Genomic DNA, 23,684 nt, shown 5'->3' with positions numbered 1-23,684 from the left:
TAAGCTTCCAGAATACCTTAAATTCGTGACTTAACGACTATTTTTCAACCTATTTTTTTGAAGAGAGGTTCAATGAAAAGATATTCATGCGGTAAAATGTATTTTACAATTGACAGTTGAAGATTATTACGGATGGAAGTGTTATATAACATTTTCTAAAAGTTGAAAATTTTTGTTGTTGCTAGTAAGTCGACGAGAGGGCGCAAAGGAGGGGGAGAGAGAGGCCAAAAGAGAGAGAGAGGGAGAGGGCGAAAGAGAGAGAGAGGAGGGGAGAAAAAGCTATGGTTAATATTTCCATGTCTATATTCTTGAATGAAGTTTATTTGTTTTACTAGCTTCGGTGTAATCTTTTAATTTTGAAAAATATACGGTGTCTTTTATATTACAAAAATCTCGTTCAGCTCATTCATCCAAAATACCTTTGAACTATTCGTCCATCAATGTCGTGATGTTGCCTGCATTTTCAAACGAAGGCGTTATGAATTGCTCCTATCATCATACTTCGAAGTCTCTGACTCACACATTTTCATGTTTTGTTATTGTTAGAGCCATATCTCAATGAGTTTTCGGTCCTATAACCCCTATCTACAGGTAAGTAAAAATTCCCATCTCCCCCTCCTCTTACTTTAGGGCGCACGTATCAAATTGAGAGCACTGCTTGGTGAACGAGATCTACTTTTTGGAATATCCAAAATTTCGGAAGGCCCCCCTAGATAAGCACCATGCATCAAAATCTCTGAATGGCACATCGTTTGAAAGGTATTCAGAAAAGAAAATATTCGACACCAACCGGAGGCTACTACGATTATTTTGCTCTCCAATGATTTACGGTCAAAGTTCGAAATAGGCCTATTCTCGAGAAATCAAACGTCCGAAGGAGACATTCACACAGAGGCATACGACACGGTATTGCAAGTCCTTTGCCTCCCTCCCCCCATCTCTTCCTCTGGAAAAATTGCAGCAAACTGTCTCGCTGACAGAAGGCGGTCCAGTCCTCTCAAGGCGGAAGTAAACTCCTGGAGACGTGAAAAAGAAAAATGATAAACACAAGATCATCGATTCTAAACGGAGCCCTCCACACTGAAAAAAAATTCTCGGCGTTTTTACCAAGGTCCGTTGGTACCTTTACCATCTCACTTTTTTTTACGAATTATTGGTAATTTTACCAAGACAGACTGGTAAGCTTACCTAAAAACCGGTATTTTTACTGTTTTTTTTTTTCAGGTAAGAATACCACTGTCATTGGTAATCAATTCCCGGTAACTTTAACAACACTGAAAAAAAAGATTGGTAGAATTTTCCATTCCTTGACGCTGTATTTCACAGAGCGTCAATTTGGAGTCAATTCTACCAGAAGAAATGTAAATGTTACTATATACTGGTACAGGTAACCATTCCTCTGGCAGAACCGACTTGAAGGTCGGTAGAATGTACCATTCCTTCACGCTGTGAGAAATACGAAGGAATGGTAAATTCTGCCAATCTTTTTTTTTTTTTCAGTGAACTTTGCAGTCTCGGCCGAAAACACTGGCTCGTATTCGATACACCAAACGGGTGAGATTGTATCGATATCGATTGGTTCAAAACATAGCCTTAAAAGTCAATTGAGTTATCTGACGGGTTTTTTTTGCGATAGATTTTTCATTCGTAAGATTACTTTTTTCCCAAGAGTAGTGGAACTGCTGCGAAATTTCTCATTTTCAGCTTTTCTGACGAATATCCTACAATTTTGATTTGAGGCTATATTCTATTGTTTTGCACCAAACGATACATCGAACCACCATCGAATACACTGAAAAAAAATTCTCGGCGTTTTTACCACGGTCCGTTGGTACCTTTACCATCTCACTTTTTTTTTACCAATTATTGTTAATTTTACCAAGACAGACTGGTAAGCTTACCTAAAAGCCGGTATTTTTACGGTTTTTTTTCAGGTAAGGCACTTTTATCAGTAATCAATTCCCGGTAAATTTGCCATTTTATCTCGGTAACTCTACCACAGTCGATAAAAAATATTGGCGTTTTTACCAAGGTCCAGTAAAATTACCGAGAAAGTCAATAATTTTACCGAGATTTCTCGGTAAAATTACCAATTCCATAAATGGTAATTTTACCAAGAAAAAACTGGAATCAAATAGAACCCTGAATTCTTGGTAATTTTACCCTTTCCTTAGTATATGCACCGTGCACACACCATTTTTTCAGTGCATGCGCCCAGACTCGTTCAAATTTTCGAATCAAGACCCATGTCTCCTATTCCCACGAGGCGGCTCTCTGAGGCAGGATTAGGACGGGAGAGGGGGAGGGGGGCTCCCTTGTATCCAATATTTTCCCAGCCGCAACAATCAGGACACACAGACGTCACGTCACAAGAACGCGCTGACGCGACGGTTAGAGCGGTTTGCAATTTCCAGATTTCAGGGATCTCTTGCTCTCCAACGACGCGACGCGACGGAGACTGACGGGATGACGTCGCCGGCCGTCAACGTCATACGTCGACGTCGACGTCGAGGACGTGCCGTGCGTGCGTTGCGTGCGCCGGCCACTATTTCGGGCACCGAAGCGAACCGCCTCGCTGCGCCGCGGGACCCCTTCAAACAAGTCCCATTAACATTTCCGAAACAATGCGCCTTGCATTACTGCAGCCATGCATATGTCATTTATCTTGTCATTGCTTGTTTCAGCGCTGTTGCCTGCTCACCGCGGGCGACTCGGAAGTTTTCGTCCGGGAAACAGAAGAGCTTGCTCGAAGAAAAACGTATCACAATCCCAAATGTGCTCCTAAATGATTTCGGCGCTAGATATGGATTGCATTTTGCAAAAAGGAACCACTAGCATTGTAATGACGCTAAGATTGTGCAACTTCATCTCTTGCAATAACATTGCGGAAATCGTGAAAAACTATGAGATTTAGATGGTAATTTTTGTCTTAAATTTACAGTTTTTAGCGAGTGAAATAGAAACTATTGATGGATAATCGGGTTTTTCCTCCAAGACAAAAGAAGTTGCACGATTATAGGAACATTGCAATGCTAGTTGTTCCTTTTTGCAAAATGCAATCCATATAAGAGTAGTTGCATCAGTCAGAGGCGCACGGGTGAGTGCGCTGAAAATGAGGTTGAATCAGCCATACCTCGTCAACTTGCGGCTGAAGTATCACAAGTGCCATGCGACGTTTTCAAATTTCCGCTGCCATTTTATTTTTTTACAGAGAAATTGTTGGTTCGATTTGTTTGAAAAGTTCACTGAATTTTATCGGCAGCACAAAGAAAATTCGGTAAAATTTTCGGACTGCTTCGTTGAACAATTTCTCTGGAAAAAATAAAATGGCGGCGGAAATTTTGAAACGTCGCATGGCCTTTGTGATAAATTGGCCGGAAGGCGACGACCTCTGGCTAGTGCAACTACTCCTATATCTGGCGCCAAACCAGCCAGGTGTATAGTTGGGATCGTGATATTTTTTTCAGTGTTTCCACTGTGAGAAAATGAGTGTATATGGCAGAGCAGGGCACGTAACGAAAGTAAAGTATCGATTATCTGCGATAAAATTATCTATGCTAGGATCATTCTTGATAGGAATTTCCATAAGAAGATAATCCACCGTGAGCCGATTCACGACGGAATCATTTATAGTGCTATTATGAACTGCAAGATCATCCGAAATATAGATCCACCAGCAATAGAATAATTTGCGGTGGGATTATCCACGATAGTAATATAGGATCATAAAAAGCAGATCCGCCTGCATGAGGTGTAAAAATATGGAACGGTTTTAAAAAAAAAAAAAAATTAAACATCTTTTAGCCGCCTCTCAAGCGCTCGAAAGGGCGCACATGTAATAATGGTATTTTGACAAAATTAGTGTCGTTTCACAATGGAAATCATCAAATTGCGGCGCTGAAGCAAAAAATTTCGTCCGATTGGTCGTATCTGTAGCCGTAAAGTCGCGTAAACGGCCAGTTGAGGCGAGGTAACCACCCTCTGTGTCCTAGACGGTTAAGAGTTACAATTTAACCCTTTTGTCAGGCACTTTATTTATTAAGATTAGATCAGCCAATTCTAAAATTGCACTTTAGTGTTGTTTATTTAACTATTAATAATAAGTATGAAAGTTTGAGCTTTTTCGACTAATCATAAAGATATTGGTGTTTTATATGTTATTTTTGTAGTCTGGAAAGGATTAATTGGAACTTCATTTAGTATAATTATCCGTTCTGAACTTATAAGGGTTAGGTCTTTTTTAATTGGGGCCTTCTCTTAATTGCAACTCTTCAATGATGCTTTTGGATATTTCCCCTCAAGAAGACTATTTCTTTCGACAAAAAAGCGAAAAGAAGAGGAGCAGACTTATGTGTCAGTTGTCTGTGTGTAAAAGAAAGATGAAAGATTTAGGAATAGCTGGCGAGATCGGGTTGGCAATAGGGGCCGAATCCACGGACGCGTCCGATAAGCGGATTCACCTTTCCACCGAAAGTGGTAGTTTAAGGCCAAAGGCTCAGAGATACGGTAAAACGGCCAAAATTTTTGATCGAAGGGCTGTAACTCGTCGATCCCCAGCTAGAATGAACTATTCGCAACCCTGTGTCGGCAGCAAGAGGCTGCACGGCCTAAGGAAGGGGCGCGCCGGAGTGTGGTTACTGCGCCTCAACTGGCCGTTTACGTGACTCTACGGCTACAGATACGACCAAACGGACGAAATGTTTTGCGTAAGCGCCGCAATTCGATGATTTCCAAAGTGAAACGACACTGATCTAGTCAAAATAGCAATTATTACATGCGCTCGAGAGGCCACTAAAAAAAAATTTAAAATTTATTTGAAAAAACTTTCTTTATTTTATTAACTTTTCTCGAATTTCAAAATATGTGACATCCTACCCAGCCCCTTCATTTTCCACGCCAACGAAGGTCCCGGGAAAAAAGGACCGAAATGATGCCCGAAAGTAATGCCCGACTTGACTAGGACCCCTGAAAAGTTGCGATCTGTCGGAGGACCACAATCCTGGGACTGCCGCCCGCTTAAGAGGCAAAATCATCTATAAAAGCCGCGCTGTCCCCCTGAATTTCCCTCGTGATTCTCTACAAATTTAAGGTTTGGTAGCCTTATTCCGTTGCTCTGAAAATCAACGAGGACTTTCACCGGAAATGGCCCTTTCGCAACTGAACTGAGGAACGTTCGCGCCGATTTTTACATGAAAAATGTCGATCCATTCCCCTATTTTCTACGCCGACAAAGGAGAGACCTGGGAGCAAAGGACTAAAGTGATGCCCGAAAGTAATGTTCAACTTGAAGATGACCCTTGAAAAGTTGGAGTCGACAAGTCGAAGAACCACAATCCCTGGACTGCCGTCCACTCTAGGAAGAGAGACCAGTCCTCGTCGATCCTCTGAGCAACGGAGAAAAACTACCAAACCTTGAATTTCGACGGTGAAACTACCAAACCACGAATCTCGTTTGCGGTGTTTAAAAATCTACGCTCACATTTTATTTTTTTGAAGTAGACCAAATCAATATCATTCCTTGAAATTTTCACGGAATTTTCTCCGCACAAAGAGGAAAAATCACAGAAATGTTCAAGACTAGATGTTAAGTAGTTTTTCATTTAAAAAATAAAGTATGACAGGAAGTCTGCGACGTCGCAAACCGAGATACGTGGTTTGGTAGTTTCACCGTCGATTTGTAGAGAATCACATGGGAAATTCAAAGGGGCAGCGGGGCGGGGGTTACATAGATGATTTTTTCTGTAAAGTGGGCGTATATTAAATGTACCAGAGATATAAAGCAGCATGCCGGAGGTCCCATTCAACAATCATTTTGTTGGCAATGACAATGTTTTGGGACGTCAGAGAACGATTGAACCGCGTTAAACAGAAAGGAACCAAGCCACATCAGCTATTGCCAAATTTAATTGGGCAATTTAATTTTTAACATGAAAACGATTGCGAAGATTTTCGTGCAAACAGTGAAAAATCTCCATAGTTTGAAGCAAATTCCTCAAAAATTTCAAAGAAATCCGCACAAACGTTCTCTCGTAACAAATTTAATTGCCCAGTTAAATTCGGCAATAGCTGATGTGGCTTGGTTCCTTTCTGTTAAACTCGGTCCAATTGGAGCCTAATTTTGCAAGATTAAACATAACTACATTTTATTGAAATTCACTGACTGATTGTGAATGGCATGCCTTCTTTTGGCTCCCCTCTTGAATCCTGAGTTTTTGGCGAACAAGGTGCAGTCATATTTTAATGATATTTTCATTAACCCTTAGATACTGAAGCCCGGTCAAATTGACAGGAGACTTGTTTGAAAAACGTGCTACGCGAGTTGGAAGGGACCGTGGTACATACGAGCCGTAGATGAAGGTCTGTAAATATCTGTACATTAAAAAAAGAATCAGACTTCAAATTGAAAAAATAAGAAAAAATTGAGGAACAACAGAGTCGAGACGTATCGAGTCTAGTTTTTTAAATTTTTCTCTCGAATCTGAGGGACACCTCACCGGCAGCATAGTACGGAGCATTGCAAATTCACGCCCAGCGCCATCGCGCCTTCAATTTTGCAAGTGCAACACGGACATCCATCATGTACGAATAGTTGTATCTCTGCGCCGTCATCAACCCGCCACTTTTTACTTTGCTCTATTTTCATACTGTGTTTGTTTCAGTTTGTCTTACTTGTAATTGTAGCGGTGCTTTAAAGACTGTATGAGCAACACAGCTGTAAAAAGGAAAGCCGTAATAATCGAGCCTCGTATCTTAATTTTCTTACGACACCTCATTGGCAGCATAAAGCGGAGCTGCGGAACTCGGAACAACGCGAATTCACAGCTCACGCCATCGCGCCTTCAATTTTGCAGATGCAACACAGACATCCATCAAGCACGAATAGTTGTATCCTTGCGCCGCCTTCCCATTTGCTCAATTTCCACGTTGTGTTAGTTTCGTTTGTCTCATTTGTAGTAGTGCTTCAAGGACTGCGTGAGCAAAACAGCCGAATATAGGATGTGCCTTAATCAATTATCATTTTGAAATGAAAAAAAATGTTAGAGGTCCCTCAAGCTATCAAAAGGGCGCACCTGTAAAAATTGACTGTACTACCTCTTCTGTGAGAGAGACCTGTGGCGGATGAGGAAGGGGAATGATAAAGCGTCTCTATGTCACCAAAAGGAGAAAATTTCGAAGAAAATAATGTTTTACCGATTATATATATTTATATCTAATTTTTTTTTGCTCTTTCTTGAGGGAGTTGCCATTTTCAATTATCGTGTTTCCTCCCTCCCCCTGGGGAAAAACTGGAAAGTACCTCCCAGAGTTTCCCCTTTGATGTGAGGAAGAACGCCGAAAATATAATATTCCTTTTTTTACCTTCCCATTTTACCTTTTACCCTTCGAAAGTAAGAGCGGCAAATCTGTAATGAGAATAAAGACTGAAGCAAAATAAAAATAAAAAATTTAAAATAAAACCCAGAAAATAAAAGCAAACTTAAGAAATATCAGTACGTCAATTTACTGACCACATCATTGTGTGAGATATTTTCGATTGCATTCGATGGTTATTATGTAAAAAAAGGATATAGCCGCAATTTCGAACGTTTAAGGTTTAGCGGTCCTTTTAAATTTTTAACACTTGAAAAGGGCGGCAAATTCAAACTACCCAATCAGCTTCTGATCAAATGAAATCAGTTCATTGAAATACGTTGGCGCTTAAGATTAGTTGCTCGCCCTTCCCCCTCTCTACGATCAATCTCTATATTTTCTCAGCGACGCGGACGCGACACACGCGCCAAACCAGCATTATTCTCAACTCTCAAAAACGATGTTGGATCGAGCAGCCGATATGAGATAAAAACGGTCGTAGTTTCTAGGTACTCTAGTAGTTTCCAGGTATCTCTCGGTTTAATCAGCGCAGGAGCAGGGGCCGAATTTTGCCAGTCCTTCCACCATACTTATAAATATACTTAGGTCGAGTCTCGACTGCACTTAAGTCCGGTTTAGCGCCTCTGATTGGCCTGTGGTGCGGTTTGAACTCATCGATGGATGTTGCACACCGTGTGAAAAAGCCGACAAAATTCGGCCCCAGGAGCACGCCAAACGCGTGCGGAGGGGATGCAGAATGCGTAAGGAGAGGGCTTCATCCATTCAAGAACTGGAGTGCCATCGAGAAAAAAAGGAAGTGTTTGCATCTTGTTCTTGAGGTTTGTTTACCCTGTGACGTGGGTCGGTACAACTTGGCCGGCGAAATCCGGAATTCGAAATATGAAAAACGGACCATAACGTCCGATTTTTTTACTTAAATCAACTCATTATATAATTTCAAGCACTGTTTATAGAATGACTTTTTTCCTTAAATTACACCATTTCCAAGAAAATCGACAGGATAAACGTCGCTGTACCGACCTACGTCATCAAATCATCAAAAAAAAAATCCAAGATGCCCGAAATGCAAACACCTCCTTTTTTCTCTCTATGCTGGGGTGCAACTCTGCCGTGCTAAGGAAGAACGCCGTATGAACATTCGAGAGTTGCAAAATTTCCTTCAATAAAATGTTTTATTTTCAGGAAAGTTATGATTATTTTTCCTTGAAATTTTTAGGGACTTCTTGTGAAATTGCGAACAAAATTATCTGAAAAATTGGAAGAAAAGTATTCATATATTTACCAGGAACTTAATGTTTTATCAAAGGAAATCTGGCAACGCTGAAGGTTCATACGGCGTTTTTTCCGCGCAAGGCAGAACTGTCTCCCCGGTGCGCCGCGCCGTTGCTGACTGTGTACCGCGGGTTGCGGGAAACCACTCGACGCAGGAACTTCGATCCCCCTTAGTACATACGAGCCGAGAAATCAGACTTCCTGTGATAAAAATGCTGATACATACAAATGTTATCTCGCAGGTCCAGCCAGCACTGTTGAAAGTGCGATTCTCGACGGTCAGCGCTGCTTGCTTCTATAATTTCAGCCTCAGCTCCACGTTCCATTCCGTCTGACTCAGTGGCGTGGCGTGAATAATCGATTATCGGTATCTCGCCATTTGAAGCTATGGTAAAGAATCGATTACTAGGGTGTTCGCTGCGAACACTCCGATAATCGATCTTTTTTCATAGGTTTAAATGGCATAACAATCGATATATCGCAATTCACGCCACGCCACTGGTCCAACTACGACGCAAAGCGACTGATTGTCGGTCCTCAGTCTGTGGCTTGTTCACTATCGTGGAAGGTGATGCTATACTTATTCTTGGATTCTCTCGAGTTTCTCGAATCCCTAAGTTTGTGTGTCCTCGCTCTTCGAGAGGTGAAAGTGAAAAGTACGCGGCTGTAGGTGAGTCAATGTGTTCACGAGTGGAAATAATGTTTTGAGGGAAAACGGCTGCACCCGAATTGGGTCCGGGTGAAAGTTCATCACTGGTAGCCACACGATTTTGGTCCGGGGCGATTAATGCTCTAGTATGAATTGGGTCTATGAACTGCGCGATGAGCGATTCGGCTCACTGTGCGGCGTGGTTGTCGTTTCACTGAAAAAAAATCTCGGTGTATTTACCAAGAAAAGGGTAAAATTACCAAGAATTCAGGGTTCTATTTGTACCGCGTTAAACAGAAAGGAATAACCAAGCCACATCAGCTATTGCCAAATTTAATCGGCTAATTAAATTTTTTACATGAAAACAGTTGTGCGGATTTTCGTGCAAATTTCAGTGAATTTTCGCCATAGTACGAAGCAAATTCCTTAACATTTGCCAAGGGATCCGCACAAACGTTTTCTCGTAAAAAATTAAATTGCTCAGTTAAAATTGGCAATAGCTGATGTGGCTTGCTTCCTTTCTGTTAAACGCGGTCCATTTGATCCCAGTTTTTTCTTGGTAAAATTACCAATTTGTGGTATTGATAATTTTATCGAGAAATCTCGGTCAAATTATTGAACTCTCTCGGTAATTTTACTGGACCTTGGTAGAAACGCCAATATTTTTTATCGACTGTGGTAGTATTTCACCGAGATAAAATGGCAAAGTTACCGGGAATTGATTACCAATAAAAGTGGTATTCTTACCTGGAAAAAACGGTAAAAATACCGGTTTTTAGGTAAGCTTACCAGTCTGTCTTGGTAAAATTACTAATAATTGATAAAAAAAAGTGAGATGGTGAAGGTACCAACGGATTTTGGTAAAAACGCCGAGAATTTTTTTAGTGCATAGGTATGCACCGCATTGTGCGAGCCGAAAATCCCCTCTTATATGCGGGAAGATCACAGTCACGCAAAATGTTATATAGAGGTTTTGTACCGGCAAAAAATGAGTAACTCTTTGAAAAGAGGAGACGCTGCTTGGCGTTCAAACAGAAACTTATGTCTTAAGGAGTGATACCGCATCGAAGAGAAAAAAAAGTCCTGAAAAAGGAAAACTTCTATGAGAAAGCATGACTAAGTACTCGTCTGGACTCATCACTAGATTCAAATTTGTGCGGGACGTCTCTTTGAAATTTCAACCTGTTAAGGCTCAAAAATGATGTTCACACTGAAAAAAAATTCTCGGCGTTTTTACCAAGGTCCGTTGGTACCTTTACCATCTCACTTTTTTTTATCAATTATTGGTAATTTTACCAAGACAGACTGGTAAGCTTACCTAAAAACCGGTATTTTTACTGGTTTTTTTTTCAGGTAAGAATACCACTGTCATTGGTAATCAATTCCCGGTAACTTTGCCATTTTATCTCGGTAATTCTACCACAGTCGATAAAAAAATATTGACGTTTTTATCGGGGTCCAGTAAAATTACCGAGAAAGTCAATAATTTTACCGAGATTTCTCGGTAAAATTACCAATTCCATAGTGGTAATTTTACCAAGAAAAAACTGAGATCAAATAGAACCCTGAATTCTTGGTAATTTTACCCTTTTCTTGATAAATACATCGAGATTTTTTTTTTTTTCAGTGTAATAAGTCTACATTATACGCTACTCCTAACGATCACGCCGCACAGTGACACTCAATTTTAATTCGTGTATGCAATATGCAATGCATGATCGGGGCCTCGGACTCGGACTCAATTCGTGTGCCACCCTTGACGCCGCGGGACCCATTTCCAGTGGAATGGGTTTGGCGGGACCCAATTCGCATGCGCCGCCGGGGAAAACTAGAGTCCCTTTATACTGAGAGTCAAGACAATTCGGCTCATGGATGTCACAAACGGGAATAAAGATTACAGAAATTGAACGTTTTTCGTAATCTTTGATCGGCCCATTCTCAAATGCCTTTTTCCGTTCCTCCTCTCGTTCCGTTTGTTCCTTGCCGAACCCGTAATTCCCTGGTCCATTCCAGATTATAATCTTTGCAATCGGTGAAAATGTAATCTTTATTCCCGTTTGTGACACTGTGGAGGCCTAAAATACGGGAACCAATCAGAAATGGATTAACATTGTCTTGACTCTCAGTATAAAGGGACTCTAGGGAAAACTGATGTGGGGAACGTTCAAGAGGATCGCGAATTTAAGAGATATATTCCAGTTCATCTACTATTCTGCCGTGCTAAGAAAGAACGCTGTCAGAACATTCGAGGGTTGCCAAAATTCCTGGGTAAAACATAGATTTTCTAGAAAAGTCATGCATATTTTTTCTCACAATTTTCGGATATTTTAGAATAAATTGCGTAAGAAATTGTCTGAACATCTTGAAGAAAATTATTCACAGAGGCGTAGGAAGGGAGGGGGCAAGGGGGCCTGCCCCCCCGAATTGGGAATAGTATTATCTGCCCCCCCCCCAGAAATTCTGGATGGTGCAAAAACACCTTCTTAAACGGTAAGTCTCTGTCGCCGTGGCCCGTGAGAGTATGCCTCTAAATAGAAAAACCTGTTGAATGAAACAATTTCAAAGTATTTTAACCATTAAAGTGCATAAAACTGGGTGATTTTTAGGCAGAAATTGAAGGAAGATTAGCCCCACAAGTTCCTCGAGATGCGCTCAAATAAAGTTAAAATTTCAAAAATTTTCCGGGGGAGGTCCCCCGGACCCCCCCTTGAGCTGGGGGGTATTCCGCACCCCCAGACTCCCCGGTGGTAGGGGCCAGCCCCCCCAGCAAAATAACCTAGCTATGCCTATGATTATTCACAATTTTCCTGGTGAATTCTAATTCTATTGAAGGAAATATGGCAACTTCTGAAGGCTCATGCGGCGTTCTTCCTTGGTATGGTAGTATTTAACCTTAAATCTTTTGAAAAGAACCCTTTGACGTGTGTACCCCATTACTTTTTCAGCGCCAAATCCGAATCTGAACCTTATTGCTACCTACCCTCGATTTTTCCCGGTAAAGCCGCACGGCTGCCGGTCGAGTCACTATCATGCTATTTGACCGCTTGATCCAGTGGATCTTCGGGATCCCGAAATCCGATGCGTTGGAAAATGCCTTCAAATTCTTTGGGCTCCCGGCCACCGCGTCCGATCAAGAAATCAACACGGCCTATCGGCGACTTCTCCTCCAGCATCATCCTGACAGAGGTGGCAGTGTGGAGGAATTTCATGTTGTTCAGGTCAATATGGCGGTTATAGCAGCGTCCAGAGACGAGATTTAATGGAACTATTGTGAAGTGATCAAAACATACCTCATACCGATTAAAAGTCTGGTTACTATTTTAGAGACTAATATTTTGTCCGTTGTTTTTGTAACGTAGCCGATTCGACAAACTGTTTCAATAACACCGAAGTCGTGATGCGGTTATCATGTCACTCAACTCAATATGGTTGTTACAGCACATCTGCTTCAAATGACTACATTATTCCGAAATAATTGTGTTATCTACCGTTGGAGAATAATTATGGTCTATTTCATGCTTGTATTTCCCGGATTGGTTGATATTTTTTAATAAATCTTTAAATTTGTAGTTCATTGAAATTTGTCAATTCCCCTAACTGATCCACTAACAATACGTAATTCATTATTGCTGATTTTCATGAGCGTGCAAATCAATATGGCCGTTCAAATGCGGCGACTATCGGCGACTTTGCCTCATACATCATCCTGACAGAGGTGGCAATGCGGAGAAATTCTTTGCTGTTCAGGAAAATATGGCGGTTATAGCCGCGTCGAGAGAGACCAAAAATTGATGGAACTATTGTAAAGTGATGTAGTGTAAGTAAGTGTGGGTGGTTACTATTTTAAAGACTAATATTTTGTCCGTTGTTTTTGTAACGTAGCCGATTCGACAAACTGTTTCAGTAACACCGAAGTCATGATGCGATTATCATGTCACTCAACTGAATATGGTTGTTAATCTTAAATCTTAAATCCCCATCTTTAAAAACGTTCCCAAATCCCATTCTTTCCAAAAATCCTTGATAACTCGTTTCCTGTACGACGGGCGGCAACATGAGATATTTGAACATGAAAGTGCATTAAATTTTATTTGAGAAGCATGTGTTAAAGTTTTGAAAAAATGCGTTACTTAATCATCCAACAGGAAAAGCGGTTGAAATACTTTCATTTTTGCGGTTCGCTTTTTTCTGAGCCGTTTTTCGACAAAACTGGTTGCAAAACAGAAATTGAAGTAGACGAAAAATTCTATTAGAAGTAATCTAAGGTTTTGGATTAGTGATTGTTTCAATAGAAGTTTGGAGCGCTTGAAGTCGGAGACCTACACGGCCGAAATCGGCGCACGGTGCCCCTGATTCAACTTTTAATCGACTCTCAATATACATCAAAAATTCAAGTTGGAGGTTGTTGGGGGTACTCCCTGATGGCTTTTTGGGCAATTTAGAAATACAGGATGTTGGATTTTTTAGCTAACGTGCGTAAAAAGTTCAGCTTGAAGCTGATATCTCATTACTGCGTATCTCTTTGAGGGAAACTCGTGCTTGTGTGCGAGCTTTTTCCCTCTGTAATGGGATCAGATTTAAGCTGAACTTTTACGCACGTTGGCTAAAAAATCCAAAATCCCATCTTATGACCCGTGCGTTTACCGCAATCAGTTTCTGTAATTTCGAAATAGGTCATCAAAGCTCCTGGGAAAATGATCGAACTTTGGTGGTTTTTTAGGGGTAAAACAGCAAAATTGGCTTTGAGGCGACAAATTAAACTCCCCCTCCCTCATTCTTGCCTTGACCGACCTGTATTTTTAGTATGTTGTTACCTAGTATAAGATGCAACTATCCTGAAATTTTCATGTCCGTGCCGGTTTTTTTGCCCCCGTGGCAGGGTTTCCAAGTTGCGGACTCCAAAATGTCGAATCTGATGATCGATGATCTGAGTCCGTTTATTTCCAGTGGTTCCGCGGCTTATATTGTTAGGTCGTTTGACAGTAAAACCTTTTACAAGTACCGGGGAGTCAACCCTATGACTCAACCCCCAACCTGGAGGACCAGGGTTTGATTTCGGAGTTGTCTCTCCTAGACAGGTTGCTTCCACTTCAGCTCAGAGCCCTGTCTGCCCTTCTAACAGGTGGTTCATACGCCCAGAGGCCGGTGACCATCTCCAATACCCCCTTTAAGGCAGGGGCTACCAGCTGGGGTCCGCAGGATTGCTAAACATGTGCCAACAGTCCCCCATACGGTTCCTCGTGCCTCGTGCAAGGAACAAAATTAAAATCAATTTTTACCCGGTGCTCAAACGACATAAGTGACACAGATTGAAATTTGAGGTTTTCAGATAAAATGTCACTGATTCCCTATGGAAAATGCCGAGTTACGGCCCTTTCGAACTTACATTTCGACCGTTTGGTCGTTTCTGCAATACAATTGCCGCAAAACACCCGAGCATGGCGCGCTTGAAACCTACATTCATACGGTGTGTACGCGCAATGCGTGAAGTATCCATGCAGTCTCGTAGGCGCTAATCAGTTCGCGCTGGACGCGCATTGCATGAAGTATCCATGCAGTCTTGTAGGCGCTGATACACGTTTCGCGCTAGCCTCACTGTGTTCGTGGAGTCAGCGTTTTTCAACACATGCTTTTGGAATGTTTGTACTCTGTATACGGATTATTGTCATTTAAAATGGTACAAAAATTAGGTACCTACAACAAGAAAATATTATACTGCGTGTTTTGCAAATATTGATATAAGGTACTTCTGTGCACATTTACTTGTTATTCGCGTTTTCTAGGTGTTTCAGTTGTTTCGCCGCTCTAACGAGGGGTAATTTTTTAGCGGCTCTGGTGCTTGCACTAGAGCTGCTATTCCGGACGGTCCCAGCTGGGGAGTATCAATGCAGCATGTTACATTGTAGAGACCGCGCGTTGGTTGATGGGAATCGGCGCCATTTTCGGCTATGTTCCTTGTCATGACTTTATTTTATTGCATACTGTTTTATTGTTAGTCAATGCTATGTTGTGTATTGTATTTTTGGAATCATGGTGATACAGTCAACAATTCAAAACTTGTTTGTGCTTTTATCTCGTGATGGAAAAAATGTACTTTACGTTCAAAATTTGAAAATTTGAATTTTAAAGTTTTCGCGGTTAAGGAAGCTTTAACCACTGGGTTGGAGCTTCCTAGTCATTTACTCGATATCAGCTGATAGCAAACAAAGGTTACCAGGGAAACCGTAAACGTCTAACAACTATCGTGGCCATTGGGGCGATTATTGAAATGATATCGACTTTATGTCGCCGCTTACGACAGGACATAGCCCTATCTTAACTGTGTAATATATCGCAATTCGATATTGTTTTGATTTTTAAAAAGAGCAATTCATTCATACAGTTCCGATTAGTTTTGGCGAACGGGCCCTTAGCCTGCTTAGTACGTATAATCCCAAAACGCAGGAAAATAGATTGTAGGAAAATATTTGCATCGGAAAATCGTAACAATTTTCCCCTAGATGTCTTCCATTCCGGGTACATATTTATTGAAAACGGCGAATTTTTCAACAGTCCTATTTTTATCTACAACATCTAAGTGGCCCTTCATAATCATTTAATTTTGGCCCCTGGCCAGAAAAAGGTTCGGAAATTGCAGTGATTTTGCCGAAAATGCTGAAGTAAGTAAATTTGGGCATTTTTTTTCCTTCTTCAAACTCTGTGGAGAAGCACTTCTCCTCCAGTACATCTATTTTTTTACTTATCTCTCGCAAGGTACATTTACAGAAGGTGTGTTCCAGTATTAACAGTTCAGATTCGTTGTTTTTTTATTATAACGCTTATTTCGGAAAGCAATTATTACATTGTTCAATTCTACTGACTTTCAACACTCGATTATACTCCCGGCAAATTCTGCAGCAGCGTTTCAAATGTTGACTCTAATGCTTCCAACAGCCATCCGATGTCTAAGAGTTTATTCCTAGATTTAGGGATTTTCCGGAATTTCCAGGGATTTAGGGATTTTTCAGGAAATCTAGGGATTTTTTTTTGATGAGGTAAAGTTACCAAAAATCAACTTTTTAACCTCAATTCTAGCTTCGACAATCGAAAACATTTTTTCATCTATATTTTGTAGGCCTTTTTGGCAACACTATTTTCCCCGCAAATAAGCCGGAAATTAAAACGATTGTGTCCTTCGATGTACTTGACATTCAACTGCATTCAACCTGTTAATAATAAGAAATCAACTAATATTCTTTCATTTTATTGGTCTGGATTAGCACTGCTTTCAGAGAGCGCCAAAATTCAAACGAGCCAATCAGATTTAAATATTGCAAATCGCTACATCGAATGACATCATGATTCTTCATAAAAAAATGGCGCTTTTTGCAAAATCTAGGGATTTTTTAAGTATATTTGAGCAAATCTGGGGATTTAGGAATTTTTAGCGAAATCTAGGCATTTTTTTTCTTCCCCGCTAGGGATTTAATATCGGAAGACTGGCTTCCAGTATCGTAGCGTTGATCGTCGCTGATGTCGAAATGGAACCTAATGCCGGACTTACTGTAACACCTCCATTCCTCAATTCCGGTGAGGAATACGTCTCTACCCTTAACTCAATATAAATATACAAATTGATAAGTGAGTGCTTTAGTCTCCTGAAAACAGAATTGCGAAACTTAAAATTGGAGAAAAATGATGAGTAAATGAAAAAATGGAACCAATTGATGGGATATGTCGCATGCCATTCTGACACAAAATATGGCGTCTATCGAATCACCTTAACTAAATAAAATAACCAAATTTTCAACTCTCAAACTATCAACTATCAACTATCAAAATTCAAACTATCAAAATTTCCAACAATGACAAAAATAATTGTAATATACCTATAATGTAATGAAATATACACGCTCTAATCATTTAATTTGTATTACCTTTATGTTATGTACCTACATGTTATACTATTTTTATAATAAATTTTGCCAACATGCTTTTCAATTCAGTCTACAACATTTCATTCCGACGTGGCAAAAATGATTTATAATGCCCCTAAACATTAAAATGAATTACAATAGTAATGCCGCATTATAATGTCGTATTATACATCGCAACGATTCATGTCCTACTGATTATTGATTATTCTAAGATGAATTCTGTTTTCTCTGATTGTATGTTTCATACGTGCGAAGCAAGTACGGGTCACTAGAAACGTGGTTCGTACGGGTGGCTGATGAAATTGATCTTCGAATACCTTTTGATGAGCTAGGGAAATGGAACCATCTGCATCTCATGGACAATAAATAGTTGCCGTAATTAAGGTCATCCCGTGATTAAGGTGCCGTGATTTAAGTCATAAATTCTTCATCTAATTCTTGATTCATCTCCAAAATGTCTGCTAAAGCTTTCATGCGCTTCTCCTTGTATGCATGAATGAGCAAATTGGGTATCGAACAAGCGGACACTTTTTGAAAATTTAGATGATTCTGGACAATATCGTACAGAAGTCCACGAGCTGCAGATAGAACCATTACCTCTAGCTCATCAAAAGTTATTCGAAGATCATTCAACAACCTCTTTGACAAGTTGCAAAAACTTTTCGTTAACAATAGTGTCACACGGTACTAGGAATATTTACTATTTAACGAACCTTATATTTCCCTGACTCAGTCCTAAATTATAGAAGTATGCGTTACTTTTCCAGCAATCCAAAAAAACAATTATACAAAAAACCAATACCTACACTTTCAGATATAAAAATGCAAATTTTTTGCAGCCTCGCTAAACGACTTATCAACCAGAGATTTTTTAGGAAGCGGACCTCCAAAGAGCTTTCAAAATTAAAAGTATACAACAAGTGATAATGCCATGTATTCGCCATATCAAAGCCCAATACACATTTATACACCGGCTACGTAAATCTGCTAAGTTACAAAACATGAATCGACAGTTGTCGGATTGTACATCAATGACAAAATGTGTCTAGGCCCTCATTCTTGACTACAACTACTGCCCCCAGAGCCGCTCTCCGACGCCAATGCGTTGGAGCTTCCTGCTTGTTTTTTTTTTTGAAGTGTTCAATACATGTTTTCCCACTCAATTTTTCCTGCTGAAGCTGAATATGACCTCAGATTTTTTCTATAAATTACACATTTTTCGGAAAATGGATTTTTCTGGATAAAAGTGTTTTCCAATGTAAAATCCCATATAAAAAAGATGGCTCTGTCGGCACGGGTTAATATTATCCGATTCGGCTGAAACTTGGCAGAGAGTGTTTTTTGATCAAATGTAACAGTTCTAGGGAGTAAGACCAAAAAAATTCGCAAAATAAATTTTGCTGTGTATAATTGGGCCACCCTAATGGCGCGCGCAACGAGAGACACTGGGAGCAAAACGGGCTCGCCGTAGCAGCAACGCGCGCGCGTCTTCTGCACTCACGGAAAAAAATTGCTGATTCAACAATTCAATTGCTAAAAAACAGTGAGTGCAATGTTTCAACGCAGATTTTACAACAAAAAAATGCTACTTTAACCACATTGTAAACTAATTTAACCACGGGGGTGGTTAAAGTAGCATTTTTTTGTTGTAAAATCTGCGTTGAAACATTGCACTCACTGTTTTTAACAATTGAATTGTTGAATCAGCAATTTTTTTTCCGTGCTGCTTAAACGACATGCCGGACGCACGCACCAAGCTTACGCGGGCCCGAAAGTTCCCGTCCGTTGCAATGTATCAATATGAATTGACCTGGATACACTTTAACATTAAAAAACAGTCGGAACGTGTAAAAACATCAAAAAGACAAATTTTCTTAGTAAAATATTGGCTACAGTATGTAGGAAAATCAATTTCAACAAATTAAACAATTCAAAATTAATCAACTAAATCAAATATTAAACAGTTTACTTAAAGGTTTAGAGTCTTAAAATGTTTATAAAACTTTTTTTTATTATAGTTGTGTATGATTTTGTCCGATGGAAATCACTCATCAAACATTCACTTAAGTTACGGAGCGCAACACTAGCTGCTGTAGGTACTCCCGTTAAAGCTGCGAAACTTCTTGAGGTCGGGCACCACTATTCGTGACTAACTTAAATTGTGCTGATGTGCAGGATCGACGTTAACCTTCTCGAGAAAATGGCTGCCAACCATATTTAAAATAGCCTGGAGTCTGAAAACGTGAAATTCATACTTTTCCATGAATAGAAAATGTTGATCCGTCTTAACTAACCTATATCTAATCGATGTAAGCATTGCGAATCATTCCAGTGAAAATGGGCGCACTAACGGATGACGTGAAACGTGCGGTGTTCGTGAAGCTGAACGAAGTCTTCAGGGATGACGTGGAAACCCTGGCTCGCGTACTCTATTACCTGGATCAAGAGGAGGATGCTTACAGGCACGCCGAGAGGGTGCCCCCCTTCTGGCGAACCTTGGTTAATGCGCTAGTGTCGGACGCGTTGTTCGCAACGTACGCTCGCCGGCTCGCCCAAGACACTCGCGGTGAGCAGGAGAACGAGGATTTCATGAGATACATTCGACGCCTCGGGCAAATTTACGATCGACACTTGACAGCCTCAGAAAGAGAGGCTGACATCAGCGACGTGCAAAGCTTGGATGTCCGACTACTGGCTGACATCGAGCTGGGACAAAGGGACGGCGCGGTCGGCTTCGCTCGCACCTGGGCGTTCATGACTCCGGAGAGCCAAGCAGAGGTGCTCAAATTCGCCAGGTTAGTAGCTGTGTCCAGAATTCCAGATTGTACTACCTAACGCCTTGACCACACGGGAGCGGTTAGCGAAAGTTCGGGTCAACTTGTCCCCGGAATTGTTTGTATATAGCTCAGCTATAACTTATTCCGCGTGACCCCAGTTCGTCGATCTCTCTCACCCGAAGTTCCGCAAACTGCACTCGTGTGGACAAGGCCTAACAGGATGATAGAACCGTGCTGGACCCACATCATTCTGAAGGGAAATTAAATTCGGGAAAAAACGAAAATGGGAATCAGAATTGGACGTATATCTGCTAAAAGGGACATCATTCTGAGGGGAAATTAGATTCGGGAAAATACGAAACTTGGAATCAGAATTAGACATATTTCTGATAAAAGGAACTAGACATGGGTGGGAAATATGGGGTGTGCTCTAGAAAGCTGTATAAGAAACAATGCAAAAGTGGACGTGATTTCTTTTGTACAAATGCAGGTCATCGCTGGTGACGTCACTGGCGCTTTATAATTCCTATTCATGTATACGGCCCTCAACTAACAAGCACACCCTTTCTTTCCTGTCTGTCTTTGGTTCCATTTAGCAGATGTACGTCCCGTTAGGATGAACTCTAAGTTTCGGTGGGGCGGGGGGGGGGGGGGTCTGCTCCGCACCACCGAGGTAAAAATGAATCCTCCTCCGAAGACGAGTATCGTCCTTCGAGGACGAAGATTGAAAGGACGGAGAACAATTCGTCACCTTCCAGGCAAAGTATCACAAGCGCCGTGCGACGTTTAAAAATTTTCGCCGCCATTTTATTTTTTTACATAGAAATTATTGGTTGAATCTGTTCGAAAATTTCACTGAATTTTATGGGCAGCACAAAAAAAATTCAGTGAAATTTTCGGACAACTACAACCAACTATTTCTCTGTAAAAAAATAAAATAGCGGTGGAAACTTTTAAACGTCGCATGGCGCTTGTGATACTTTGCCTGGAAGGTGACGAATTGATTTTTACTAGAGGCACTCTTTCAGTCTCTGTACTTTACACTGTAGGTGGGTGTAAGTGGGTGAGCTGGCGCCACTTTTAAGCATTTTCCAGGTCCCGAACTCCGAGACTCCTGTGTGACGCCGGGTCACTTTTTCGATACATAATCGATTGTTTGCGATACACGGGTACCTGGCCATCTGATGTAAACAAAGAAGATAGGAATCACCACCACGTATTCCATACCGCCATTTTGGATCGAACATGTATCGAGGAAGTGACCCGAACTCGGCGCACACTGGGCTCGGTACTCGTCGAGCAGAACATGGCGCCAGCTCTCCCATTTACATTACGACTCTATGTACTCTATGCATGCAAGCCATTCGCAAATTTACGGTGGTTACTAATTGCCTGCGACACTTACAAAACATGCACGACGAGCACACTAGGAAATTCTTGAGTCGGTCCACTTCCTGTTGTTTACATCGGGCATTTCCAAAATTTTCGTGGTCATCGGCATCCGAAACTGTCAAGGAGAGAGAGGTATGAATGTAGAAGTGACCTTAAGCAAACAAACAATCTCGTGAGCTGTCAGCTGTTATCTATCTTGCTCAATGCTTTAGAGTATGATTTCAATCGTTTTAACTACTTGAGACCATATACAACTATTGAAGTCGTCCTGATGAGAGATTGATATCGTAAGATTCCACGATTGCATATTCAGGCTACGTATCCAAATAGAACTATCCAAATACCCAATCTCAGATTTTTAGTTTTTTTTTTTGTTTTTAGTTCGAGCTTAGCGTGTAATTTTCGGTTGATGAACTTTTTGCAAGAATTTCGATCGGACACTTGAGGGCCCAGAAGAATTCAAATAGGCCAAAAAAGGTCAAATATTTTTATTTTTTTTTATTGTTTTTTGTTAAAAAAAAACAATGTTTCAGAAGTTAATAAGGCTTCAATTACCGATGTTATGGAACATGCCCACAGGTCATTATGTGCGGACACGAGAGTGGCTGTTTGGGGAAACCTAGACGATGTGGTTGGCGTCCTGAGCAAGGTACGCGGTAATGTGGTGCTGGTGGGGCTGGCCATCGCTACCATCGCCTACGACGTCCTCCGCAATATCAGAAGATGGTGGCATGGTGAGATAAGCGGGAAAAGATGCTGCAAGAATATCGTAGACTCCGTGCTAAGTTTGGTCGGTGGTCTGGGCGGCGGCCTGGCCGGGACGGTCATGGGTACTGTCGTTGCCGGTCCGGTCGGCGCTCTGGTCGGTGGCGCAGCCGGGGCTATAGTTGCTGGACGAGTTACTAACATGCTATCAGACCGCTTGACCCAGTGGATCTTCGGGCTCCCGAGAACCGAGGCGTTGGAAAATGCCTTCAACTTCTTTCGGCTCCCGGCTACCGCGTCCAATCACGAAATCAACACGGCCTATCGGCAACTTTGCCTCAAGCATCATCCTGACAAAGGTGGCAATGCGGAGGAATTTCATGTTGTTCAGGTCAATATGGCGGTTATAGCAGCGTCCAGAGACGAGATTTAATGTGAGAACTATTGTGAAGTGATCAAAACATACCTCATACCGATTAAAAGTCTGGTTACTATTTTAGAGACTAATATTTTGTCCGTTGTTTTTGTAACGCAGCCGATTCGACAAACTGTTTCAATAACACCGAAGTCATGATGCGATTATCATGTAACTCAACTCAATATGGTTGTTACAGCACATCTGCTTCAAATGACTACACTATTCCGAAATAATCGTGTTATCTACCGTTGGAGAGTAATTATGGTCTATTTCATGCTTGTATTTCCCGGACTGGTTGATATTTTTTAATAAATCTTTAAATTTGTAGTTCATTGAAATTTGTCAATTCCCCTAACTGATCCACTAACAATACGTAATTCATTATTGCTGATTTTCATGAGCGTGCAAATTAATATGGCCGTTCAAATGCATCTTATTATTCTACTATTATACTTGCCCGTCCAAGCACGTTCGAAAAAATAGATCAATGAATTGACGACACTCCTTAGAATGCTTTTAAACAATAAACGAGAGTTTAGGACATTTTCAAAAGTTTGAAGCGATTCTAAAACAAATCTTGTAAACCTGGTAGGCAAATTGTTTACGTAAATTATCATGCACGTTAGGCTAGATTAGTTGAAGGCATTTCCAATGCCTCAATGGGATTGCATTTTGCAATTAGGAACTATAAATTCTGGCTCTTCTGAGAAAATACTCATGTGCATAGGGAAACTAATGGCACATACGTTGTTTTTAAACCGGGCCAGAATTTATGGTTCCAAATTGCAAAATGCAGTCCAATTGGTCTTTCATTACAGCTTGATTAGACCAGTATGTCCCAATTGTTCACAATCTCCTATTCAAAACATTGAGCTACGGATACAAAATCTGGATTCTTAAAATAAATAATAAGAAAAAAATAAAAAACATCAATTTTTCAGCAATTTCGCAGGCCCAGGCGCCTCTGAGGCCTTAAAGCCGGTTTATATTTCCAGGACCTCCATTCACCACTATCATGCGTACGAGGTACTTTCTTTACTCTTACTTTCTCTTATTCTTTCGTTCATTTATGATTTTCCCGCATTTCTTCTCTCATCTTATTTTACTGGATCTGGCAGAGGGGCACGTCTTCGATGCGTCAGGGGGGCGTATCTGCTAATGATAGGCCCTATAGCCAGTCCGAC

General features: G+C 40.9%; 2 protein-coding genes across 2 annotated transcripts in view; one reads left to right on the top strand and one right to left on the bottom strand.

Annotated features, from left to right (window-relative positions):
- The window catches only part of LOC109042152 (uncharacterized), a 179,480-nt gene that overhangs the window by 146,339 nt on the left and 9,457 nt on the right, over window positions 1-23,684 (bottom strand). The window lies entirely within an intron of this gene.
- LOC109042153 (uncharacterized) lies at window positions 9,183-22,827 on the top strand. Its single transcript, XM_019058736.2, has 3 exons — window positions 9,183-9,313; window positions 19,541-20,003; window positions 21,957-22,827. The coding sequence occupies exons 2-3, from the start codon at window positions 19,546-19,548 to the stop codon at window positions 22,513-22,515; spliced, it is 1,017 nt and encodes a 338-aa protein (XP_018914281.2). The 5' UTR covers window positions 9,183-9,313; window positions 19,541-19,545; the 3' UTR covers window positions 22,516-22,827.

Source organism: Bemisia tabaci, chromosome 5 (genome assembly GCF_918797505.1).
Source record: "Bemisia tabaci chromosome 5, PGI_BMITA_v3".
Classification (NCBI taxonomy): domain Eukaryota; kingdom Metazoa; phylum Arthropoda; class Insecta; order Hemiptera; family Aleyrodidae; genus Bemisia; species Bemisia tabaci.
The sequence above is the reverse complement of the archived record's forward strand: the minus strand, read 5'-3'. Positions and strand labels throughout refer to the sequence as shown.